At 42.3% G+C, this 12,055-nt stretch overlaps 1 protein-coding gene across 1 annotated transcript in view; it reads left to right on the forward strand.

Annotated features, from left to right (window-relative positions):
• Positions 1-4,883: 4,883 nt before the first annotated feature.
• The window catches only part of RGS20 (regulator of G protein signaling 20), a 228,689-nt gene continuing 221,517 nt past the window's right edge, over positions 4,884-12,055 (forward strand). Inside the window, exon 1 of the mRNA XM_068234770.1 lies at positions 4,884-5,494. Within this exon, the coding sequence (XP_068090871.1) occupies positions 5,372-5,494 (123 nt within the window). The 5' untranslated portion in view covers positions 4,884-5,371. The remainder of the gene's footprint in view (positions 5,495-12,055) is intronic.

Genomic DNA, 12,055 nt, shown 5'->3' on the forward strand with positions numbered 1-12,055 from the left:
CAGAGAGTGAGTGACAATAAAGACCAATGTCACTGACTGATCTGGAGACTATCTCTTAATAGTAGAGATAGCTCTCGTGGTCGGGCAAGCCAGGACGGCAACACGCGGTCAGATAAGGTACATAGACAGAAGGCTGTTTCGGTATCCAAGGAAAGCAGGGTTTGGCAACAGAGTATCAGATGTGCAAGGTACCAAATCAGAAATCAGAGGAGTACTCAGGAAAGCAATAAGTCATAACAGATATCAAACAATGCCACGTCTTTGGTCTCTACACCCTGGAACTAGTCTCATGTATAACAGAATGGTAACACAAGTTCCCTAGTCTGGGTGTGAGGTCCGTGGTCTCTACACCCTGGAACTAGTCTGATGTATAACAGATTGATAACACAGGTTCCCTAGTCTGGGTGTGAGGTCTGTGGTCTCTACACCCTGGAACTGGTCTAAGCATAAACAGATTGATAACACAGGTTCACTAGTCTGGGTGTGAGGTCCGTGGTCTCTACACCCTGGAACTGGTCTAAGCATAAACAGATTGATACAATACAAGTAATCTGGCTCAGTGTGAATTCCCAGGTCCACCTGGTTCAAACACATTGCAGGATCTGACTAAGGTCTGAGTGCTTCCACGTAGTGTTTGCAACGGCAGACAACTTGTGACTGGCCAGCAGCAACTATATATAGTGTAGCGCTCTCTGGCGCCACCTCTAAGTAATGGACCAATAGAAACTTGCTCTGGCGTCAGCTGACCAGCCTGGTCAGCTGGTCCCCTCTTGGCCGTCATAAAAGTTCTGCCTCTCAGCGCGCGTGCGCGTATTCCTAAACCTGTGTGAACTAACAGACTCAGCCACACCAGAGGCACGCTGCTGCGTGCAAACCGCCGCGCTGGACGCGGAACCAGCCGCCTCGCTGTCAGTACATGCGGCGGCTTTTCCACGTTCTGCCATGTTACCAGACGCACGCCTCCGCATGCAAACCGCCGCGTTGGACACGGAATCAGCCGCCTTGCTGTCAGAACGCGCGGCGGCTTTTCCGCGTTTTCTCACACTCAATAGATCATTTCCGACACGTCTGATCACCGTTCAATCGTCTTGCTGCTCGATTTCTCATTGACGTGAATTGAAAAAAGATAAGAAAAACGAGCGGAAGATAAGAGAATCAAGCGGGCTAAATGATCCAGTGCAGAATCGAGCACCAGAATCGACCCGTGTATTCCCAGCATTAGTGCAGGAAAGTTCAAAAGGTCATTACTTATATTTGTTTTGCTGCCTAACAAAGCTGATTTTACATCAGACTGTCATGGCTGCTGTATAGAATTGTCTTAAAATTAATCATTTAAACTGAAAGTAAAAACATCAGACTCAGTCCTGTGTTACTAATGTTCCATTTACCTTGAGGGCCCATTTCCACTAGCAATCGCTAGCGTTCGCGCTGAACGCTAGCGATTGCGATTCAGCAAAAGAAAAAAATTCCCAGCGATTTCCCGACGTTTGCGATCGCGATTTTGCTATGCTATGCACTGCATAGCAAAATCGCGGCAAAAATCGTTCCGCGGCAAAAATCGCGATCAAGTAAACAACGAATTGCAGTAGTGGAAATTACCTACCGCGATTCCTATGTTAAAAAGCAAACCGTAGCGATTGTAAAATCACTAGCGGTTTGCGGTTTTGCGATTAAGCAATCGCAAACGCTGTAGTGGAAAACGGCCCTTACTCCTATACATAAATGTAATTACCGGTATTTCATAAGTTTATTTTCACTTCAGGTTTGCTTTAAAGAGGATCTGTAAGAAGTGTGGACTAGAACAGTCTCTATTTTGACCTATGACACTGTATTGTTATCAATACAGTGTCATAGTTTCCATATGTTCTACCTTGTATGTTAACCCATTTATCTATTGTGCAGCGCTGCGTAATATGTTGGCGCTTTATAAATACAATAAATAAGAAGAAGAAGAAGAAAAAAAAGTGCTCTTATGGCTTGAAGATTGTCAGTGGTGCAGGGCTTGAGAATCATAACAATCGTGTGTGAGCCTTGCGTAAGCGCAGTAGCGGTTTTCAGGCAGAAGTAGCCCACTAGAAACAGATTTTATGGACGAATAGTCCAGATTTTCACAGCCCTTACAGTGAAGAATCTTTTCTGCAGGTGCAGATTCAATATTTTTTTTTCCCTTCAATTTTTCTAGATTTCTAGGTGTGTAATCTATGTGAGGTTTGTTTTTGGAAAACACATAGAAGAGTCACAAGCACTCTCAAGTTGCTAGTGCAGCCCTTTGTTGGCAGAGAAACTTCCACTATGCCAGTTTTGTTGATGCCCAAGTTCTTTTTGTAGGGTCACACCGATGGTTGCCTGTGGAAACAAATTCACTTTGCCAAGTGTGCTGTGGATTCCCCCGAAAGTCACTATGTACCAAAATGTCACCGATAGTGGGTGCTTGTTTAAAGGCTATCAGTGGTTAAGGAGGTAAGCTGTTTTTCAAAATTGGGCCCTCAAGCAAGAGTGACCAATTTTTATTAATGGCCCACTTGATTTGTTTGGCCATGGGGGAGAACACTCCTGATCCCCTTGATGATCTACCCTGTTCTCTCCTTTTTACCAACGCTGAGCTATCCCTATCCATTGCCTTTTTGATGGCTAGGTCTAGACTAGTTTCACAGTAGCCTCTGGTATGGAGATGTAATTTGAGTTCTTCTGCCTGATTCAAAAAGTCCTCCAATCTGGTATTATTCCTGCGGAATTGACCAAAAGGGAGGGACTTTGTTACATGTTTAGGATGATAACTACTGGAGTGTAAGATAGTGTTGGAGGCTGTTGGCTTACGATAGCCTTTTGTCAATATTCCATCAGCTGCAATCACTAACTCTAAATCAAGAAAGCAAATGCTCTCTATTAACCACTCCATGGTAAATTGCATGTTGACATAATTTTGGTTCAGATACTCCAAAAAGTTCTTTAGGAGTGGTACTCCTCCTGACCAAAAGGCCAGGACGTCGTCCACATATCTGGACCACATCCTCAGGACCGAGGTTTGTTAACAGAAGGGATGTAACACTCCTCCCACGCACCCCAGAACAAGTTTGCATATGTAGAAGCTACCGGAGTCCACATTGCGGTGCCAGAGACCTGCTGGTACCATGAATCTCCAAATAGGAAAGCATTGTGAGTGAGGACTGTATTTTATTGTGTAATACATGTATAATGGTACCTAGAGTCAGGTTAGCACACCAAATTCTAATGCAGCCTTTGTTTATTGCATTATTCAGCACACTGCCACACTTCAACTGCCATTTTCCCTTCTCCCACTGAACATAGAAGAAAAGACACATGTAGGTCTCCATCACATGGATAGCTTAAAGAGGAATTTTACTGAAAGATAGAAGTAGAGGAGAAAAAAGGAGGAGAAAAAAATAAGTCAATATACTGCAAAGTGAGACCTCTTAAAAAACGCTGAGTCCCTAAGGTAACTATTTATGTATTATTTTAAAATGCTGTGTCACTTTGTTTTTTGTTGTTGTTTTTATTACAAGTGTTTAAATTTAGTAGCTATGGGAGCGGGGTAGTAGGGATTAATAACTATGAGATTTTTTTTAATGTATTTTTAATTTAATTTTTTATCCACTAGATATCCCCACACTTTATCTTGTGTACTTATAACAGTACACAGGAAGTGAGCGTGTGTGTGCTTACTTTGATTTCAATTGATCAGCTTTGGGAACACATGTTCCCATTCACTGATCATTGATGGAGGAACAGTGGTGTTCCAGAAGATCTGTTACAAGTAATACAGCAGCACACCTTTCTTCTGCTACTGACTGGCCATGCACACAAATCTCCAAATTGACTAATTTGAGAAAGATTTACCTTTCTCATCATATTTCCGAAACTAGTTATTTGGTATTTATTTTTTTCCTTGTTTCCTGCTTACTGTTCTGCAGGGGACCGCACATGCAATGCTTGGTGGACCAGAGCGGCTGAATAGTGCAGAGCAGAATGACGGCAAGGGACAAGGTATTCAGGGGGCTGGAAGTAGCCCCAGGTAAGTATCTAGCCAATTTTTTCTTACAGTTAATGTTTTCTTCTTATTGAACTTCTTATTGCAACAAAACTAAGGGCCCGTTTCCACTATAGCGTTGCGGAATCGCCGGCGAATCACCGCAGGCAAATCGCATGCGGGTGCGATTCCGCATGCGTTTTTTGCCGCGATTTCGCATGCGATTTCGCATAGGTAAGGCTGTATGCGAATTTAACCATGTCACTGCCTGTGTAAATTAACATTAATACCTATGCGAAATCGCATGCGAATTCGCGGCAAAAAAAGCATGGGGAAAACGCATGCGATTTCCCTATTAAATACATTGCGTGCGATTCGCCTGCATTCCACACGCAGGCGAATTCTGAGGGCCCTACCATGCAGATTTTTTCTGCACAGAAAAACGTGCGGGGAAACGCACAAGTGGAAACAGTCCCATCCACTTGTACTGACTGTGCGAATCCGCATGTGGGCAACGCATGCGGATTCGCGATAGTGGAAACGGGCCCTGAAGCTTGTTGCAGTTTGGGTGTTTTTTCGTGTCGGTGGAGACTGTATAGTAGTAGCCACTATTCAAATGTTTTCTGCAGCTCAACATTCCTGAAGAACATTTTACAAACTTAATGTCATTTAGAAGACAAAGAATAAAAATTGTGAACAGCAGGCCAGAGTGAGCTGTCAGTCCAGATCTAGCTCACAGATGTGATTGCATTCAGTACAGCACTTGTCTCATGTTAATTAGAAGTTTGCAGGCAGGCTAACCCTGCACTAATTCAGCTAAAATGTTATTTTCACTGAGGCAGAAAGGATTATATTGTAGAATGGAGCATCTGTCTAGGTAGAATCACACCAGTGAGAAACAGAGTTGCCTCGGATCTCTTTATACCTGTTCTATTTGGTATTCATTTTAGTTTTTAAATTGAAGTGGGAAAACCTGACGTTTTGTTGTGAGCATTGCCTGTGTTGTGTTGTATGTACTTTCCTACTGGACTTGATGTTTCTTTTTGTTGCCAGCCTGACTAGACCAAGGCATTCAATGTAATAGCTTTAATCTGTAAGCCGGAACACTTTACTAATGCTCCCAGAGTAGGTAAGGCACTGGTACATAGAGAGATAATCCCCTATGCCTTCATCATGTCTGTAAACACAGAGACAAAAGAGCTGGCAAAATGTGACCATCGTTTTTGCCAACAATGCATTAGTGGAAGATTACCCGCAACGTGGATTGTTAATGTTTGATCTTGTCTTCAACACTCTGGCCTCAAAATTGTGCGGTATAGCTGTTTTCTTTTTTTTTTTATTTAACAAGGAAGGGCCTAGTGCTTTCCAGGCTGTGAATTTCCAATGTGGAGGCAGTTCCTGTTTCCACTTCGAGCACGGAGATATACAGGAAGCTTCCGTGTAGGCAAAAACCAGAGATATGAAAATGAAGAAGACTTTAACAAGGATGTGCTCCGGTTTTATAAGGTACAACATGACAATTTCCATCACTGTAAATTGTTTATATTACTGTTTATCTGTAGTTTTGGTTTTAGCTCCCCTTCCCCTAAGATTTTTGTTTCAAAAGGTTTTCATTGACAAAAAGTAATATAGCATTTGAATAATAAAGAGCCAACGATCTTTACATAAGAAATGTAACTTAACAGGTCAACTAAAAAATAGCCATGTACAAGTAATAGTACAGGGAGAGAGACAGATGCAAAAAACCACGATATAAATATCACAAATAGGTTACCAATAGCAACAATCTGAGAATATCAGACCACTCTCTCTCCCCCCCTCCCCCCCCCTTCCTTTCGAAGATTTTATGGCCACATAAAAAAAATCAAGACTGGCTTAAATTCTGTTGCAGCGGTAGACATTTTTATTATATATAGTGTTGTATACTGTGTTACTTGGGTTTCATTATAATATTAAATAAATGTATTTTATACCGGTTATTATTGGAGATAAACATTATTAAACAGTGATTATTATTAAACAATTGTTGGTTTGTTTACATTCGTATTTGTTTATATATATAATCGCCTATATAATGCAGCAAAAAATTGAAAATAATGCTTATATTTGATATAATCTGTTACACGTTACTCAGGAACTGTTAAGATGTAAGAAAGTTTGTAAACTTCGTTATAAATTAAAAAAGTGTGATGTTTTTGTGATTTGGGCTTGTTTTGATCACTGTCAGACATAAACAGCAGGGAAATCAACCCAAAGAACTTCAGGTGAGGATCAAGAGTGTTACAATATAATATTTCCTGTTGTTTTGCCAGTCTATGTCATCTATCCTTGCAATATTTATCATTATTTTCAAATACGAAATCTAATTGTAATTACATTCTATCAGTTTCTGTGATTGATTTGTGCATAGGCCATTCTTGCTTTGTAAATTCCTCAGTCATGTTGATTATTGTAAGGAATCTGTTTCTTTAATGCAATGAATAATGTTAACTCAGCTATAAAGAATGACAAAGTCAGGACTGTGATTAGTTTGGAATAATGGCTTCATCTGTCAACTGGTACATGTCCATTTATCTGATTAACTTCGGAATGTGAAGTCATGTGTCGACTGAATGCTTATTGTTGTTGTATTACAAATTTTGATTGTGCTACATTCATCTTAAAGGAGTGGTCTGAGCTATTAAAAAAACAAATTCTCTACTTACTTTGGGCTTCCTCCAGCCCCTAGCAGCTGTCCTGTGCCCTTGACTACAGCTCCGTTCCCAGCCGGTGGTACGGGGTCCTCGCCGGTGTAGAAGCTGACCTCGCCAGGTCGTCCTCTACTGCACCTGCACGAGCGCTGCTGTCAGTCACGCTGATGTCGTCTGAAGTGTACTGCTCAGGCACAATAGCTCTACGCCTGCGCAGATCACTCCAGATGATGTCAGCGTGAAAGAGAGAGCTCTCGCGCAGGTGCAGTAGATGCGTGTCGGCATCTACATCAGAGGGGACCCCCCGGGCCAGCGGATGGAAGTGAGGCTATAGGGAGGCAAGAAGTGGAGCCGAGAACGGCTCCAGAACTGAAAAACCTTCACATTAGTGCCGGTTCTGGAGCTGCTGCCTGCCGCCATTCGCGGAAGCCTTTCCACCTTCTACTTTGAGCCCACACACAGGACAGATAAGTTTGCCTAGCTCACTTTACTATTGAACACTTCTTAGCGCTGGATATTCTCTGTAGTGCAATAATTGTGTACAACAATGCGCTCATTGGATGCCCGCAACAACATCACTATCGGCTGATATACAGTGTTTGTGACGTTTTGGGCCTTCCCGTACTAACAAGATCTTTGCAAATTGCTACGCTTGGATGCATATGTATGGTAATTTCTGTGTGATATGGCTCATGTGATGTTCCATGTTTGATTGATGGACTTTGCCACACCCCATGGGACTCTATGGAGGCAACGCTCTCTCATATCTAGACGTTGTGGCAAGGACTGTATACTATGACAAGTACTTATATTCCCACCATTTTGAAGATCTTCTGTTATATTAAAGCCATATGTGTGGTTGATGGACTTTGCCACGCCCCATTGATGAGATTCTGGAGGCAACGTTTTACAGCATTGTGGCAACGTCAGGACACTATGCTGTTAATACAAGCGCTTCTCTCTTCAACCATATTGGATGTTATATGCTTTCAGCGTTCATGAGATTCTTGTTATATATCATCAAGGCTGCTTTTTCTTTATATACATCAGTGGCTCTGGTGGACTGAACATTTATATTGATCTGCGTTTTCCACAGCATTGCATAAATATTGAAGATCCTCTGTACAGGGATTCTTAAAAACAAGACATATTTCTTGCAATGTACTTTTGTGTATATGGTGGCATGTGTGTAATTACTTTATGGCGGTTCCTATATATTCTGTGAATAGTGTATTTTATTTGATTATATTGGTCACTCTTAACTATTCTCTGTGAGTGGTTATAACCTTTTTCCTACGATTTACCTATTAGGTTTCCTTGCGGTGGCTGGATTAGGGGTTCTTTAAATAATTATGACCAAACCCTAAGGCTGACAGACGTCAAAAATTTGATTGATGCGTTGTCTCTCAGCTTTATAGTTATTCACTGTCATACTGTCTATGACAGGTTTAAGCACTATATACTGTATTTTCAGATTTAAGGTGTCACTGATTTGACACCTTTTTTGCATAATTGGTGTATGGTTTTATAACTTGGGAATACATGTGCAGTATTGAGCAGCATATACTGGTTTTGTTCGTTTTTTTCTTTGTTCTATAGTCTAATTACCAGTGCTGGAACCTGCATGAAAACCATATACTTAATACTCTCTCTATGATAATTTTTTGTTTAGATTTTTGGATATGGCTAGAAAATGTGTAGGAGGTCACCAGTGACCAGGTTGACCACAACCCCAAAAGCACAAGCCTGAATTCCTGGTACCCAGATGTGCTAACCTGGTGGGGACCCAGTACCATCTGAGGAGGATGTTGAAGACTGACTCAACTATGGCTAGATTGATCAGTAGTCATGACATTATTGTCTCACAAACTCTTCCCAGTCCTCCTGAGTTTTAGGTTTCAAAATCTCTTTATTTAGCAGTTATGGATCCTTATACATAAATTAACTGGTGGCACCAAATGACAAAGAAAAACATTGAACACAGAGTGAAATTCACAAATAGGAATAACAACAATAATGGCATTATCCCTGAGGGGATTTAGGATGTACATTGAGTCAGCATCTATATGAACACGGTCAAGGTTAAAATATTCGGAGTGGGTTTCAGGAAAGTACAATCTCAGATAAGTGAAGGTATCACAGCAAGATAATAACAATCTTAGACTATGGTGTTGTGTTGGGCGTTAGAGCAGCTGGATTCCGAAAAACTATGCAGGGATCCCAGATTCCAAGGAAATTGTCTAGTTTATCTGCAATTCTGGCATTAATTTGTTCAGAGAACATTGTAGAGTCAATTTGCTTGAGAACCAACGAGAAGGAAAGGTAGCTAGAGCGCCAGGAGGCAGCAATGTGTGACTTGGTGACATTGGCAGTGTGCTGAGTTAATTTGTGCTCAGGATGCCTAACACCTGGGGGCCTGTATCCAAGAAGAATAACTTTGGGGTCTTTTATAATAGCCTTTTGGAATAACCGGGTAAGAAGGGTGTTTACTTTTGACCAAATGTTAGTAGAAGGAACACCGCTCTACCCCACGAATGGATAGTTGTGCTGGACCAGGTTAGCAAGACCTCAGAAGCACTTCAACAAAAGGAAGGTCCGCACCAATTCACCATGAATCCTCTTTATTGTCAGGACATGTCCTGTATTAAAACATCGAATCTCAAGCTGACATGTTTCGGACCTACTGGTCCTTAATCATAGCTGAGTTCACATGGAAAACCTTTGACATATTAATACATATCCGACCCATGGCTCCACCTCCTGCCCACCTCTATAGGGGCCGTCTCACCCTGGAGGGCAGAGCCAGGGTGCAGATCGTTTTTAAAGGTACATGAATATTTCTTTATTTATTTACAAACAATGTAACAAAATTACTATTGTACACAATAAAAAATAGATTAAAAAGTGTCAAAATTGTTCTCATAACTGAGACCAAAAAAGAATAACGCAGTAAGACAAAGATACAAGCAGATAATGCATAGAAAAAAGGGACATACATCATCATGAGCCAATAGAGGCATAACGGATGTCACTGTGTTATAAGACTCACATCCCATTTAGCATTCAGTCCTCGAGGGACTCTCCTGTCCAGTTTAAAAATCCACATGGCTTCTCTCCTAAGTAAACACCTGTAAAGATCCCCACCCCGTTTAGATGGGAACACTCTCTCTATACCTTGGAATTGAAATCCAGTCATGTTCCCACCATGTACCTCCCTAAAATGCTTGGCAACATTGGAAACATTTGTGGTGAGCCACCCTCGCCCCAAGTAGTGCTCCGCTACCCTCTGCCTTAGCGGCCTAGTAGTACATCCGACATACTGGATGGAACATACACTACACGTGATTAAATAGATCACGTCCTTAGTTCCACGATTAATAAACTGTTTTATCGGATAACTACGGCCGCTAACGGCAGAGACAATGGATCTGGTTCTTGTGTGCACATGGCAATATCGACATGTGGGAACACTACATTTAAAAGAACCTGTCAAGGAGAGCCACGTACTAGGATGTTGCGTTGATTCAAACATGCTAGGGGATAGAAGTCTGGCAAGAGTGGGTGCCCGTCGACTAGCCATTCTAACACCTTCACTGATGATTGGACATAAGCCTGCATCTGCTTTAAGTATGGGTAGGTACTTGGTAACAATACCTGTAACCTCTTTATACTCTGACGAGAAGGTAGTCACAAATGTGGGTTTCGGAATGGTAGCCCCCCTAGTTGAGGTGGCATGCACCAAGTCCGTTCTGAGTTGAGAGGATGCTCTCGACCCACCCCTCTTTATGGCCCATTTGGGATAGCCTCTGTCATGGAGTCGTGTTTCCACAATATTCAATTCACTAGCTAAATCCCCTTCTTCTGAGCAGTTGCGTTTTGCCCTGCTAAATTCTCCAACTGGAATGCCTTTTATAGTGTGGGCTGGATGGCAACTATTTGCCCTTAGTGTGGAATTTCCACTGCACGCTTTTCTATAAGTAATCGTGCTGACCTTTCCATTGTGGGGGTTACCTCTTAACACAAGGTCCAGATAGTTGATGGAAACCCTATCACATTCAAATGTGAACTGAAGGTTCAATTCATTGGCACTAAAGTATTCCACCAAAGACTGGACATTGCAGGGGCTTCCCTTCCACACCAATAGCAAATCATCTATGTGCCTCCTGTACCACACAACATCCTCCATGAGGCCGCAACCACCCCCAAAGACATGGCTCTCCTCCCACCATCCCATATATAAATTGGCCAGGGATGGGGAGAATTTTGCTCCCATGGAGGCACCACACCTCTGGAGGTAGAAGCGGCCATCAAACATGAAGTAGTTGTGGGCCAGGAGGTAACGGACAGAGTCCAGTATAAAAGTCTGGAGGTCCAGAGAATAATCCGAGTATTTTCTCAGATGAAACTCCAAAGCTTGTAAGGCAAGATTATGAGGAATACATGAGTAGAGAGATTTTACATCAATTGTAATCCAATTATATTCTAATCTCCACTCAAAATCCTCAACACTGGCCAATAGATGTTTGGAATCTTTTATATAGCCTGGGAGACGCTTCACCAGAGGTTGGAGCATGGAGTCCACCCAACTACCAAGGCGCTCGCCCAGGGCTCCGACCTCTGGTGAAGCGTCTCCCAGGCTATATAAAAGATTCCAAACATCTATTGGCCAGTGTTGAGGATTTTGAGTGGAGATTAGAATATTATTGGATTACAATTGATGTAAAATCTCTCTACTCATGTATTCCTCATAATCTTGCCTTACAAGCTTTGGAGTTTCATCTGAGGAAATACTCGGATTATTCTCTGGACCTCCAGAGTTTTATACTGGACTCTGTCCGTTACCTCCTGGCCCACAACTACTTCATGTTTGATGGCCGCTTCTACCTCCAGAGGCGTGGCGCCTCCATGGGAGCAAAATTCTCCCCATCCCTGGCCAATTTATATATGGGATGGTGGGAGGAGAGCCATGTCTTTGGGGGTGGTTGCGGCCTCATGGAGGATGTTGTGTGGTACGGGAGGTACATAGATGATTTGCTATTGGTGTGGAAGGGAAGCCACTGCAATGTCCAGTCTTTGGTGGAATACTTTAGTGCCAATGAATTGAACCTTCAGTTCACATTTGAATATGATAGGGTTTCCATCAACTATCTGGACCTTGTGTTAAGAGGTAACCCCCACAATGGAAAGGTCAGCACGATTACTTATAGAAAAGCGTGCAGTGGAATTTCCACACTAAGGGCAAATAGTTGCCATCCAGCCCACACTATAAAAGGCATTCCAGTTGGAGAATTTAGCAGGGCAAAACGCAACTGCTCAGAAGAAGGGGATTTAGCTAGTGAATTGGATATTGTGGAAACACAACTCCATGACAGAGGCT

Source organism: Hyperolius riggenbachi, chromosome 5 (genome assembly GCF_040937935.1).
Source record: "Hyperolius riggenbachi isolate aHypRig1 chromosome 5, aHypRig1.pri, whole genome shotgun sequence".
Lineage (NCBI taxonomy): Eukaryota > Metazoa > Chordata > Amphibia > Anura > Hyperoliidae > Hyperolius > Hyperolius riggenbachi.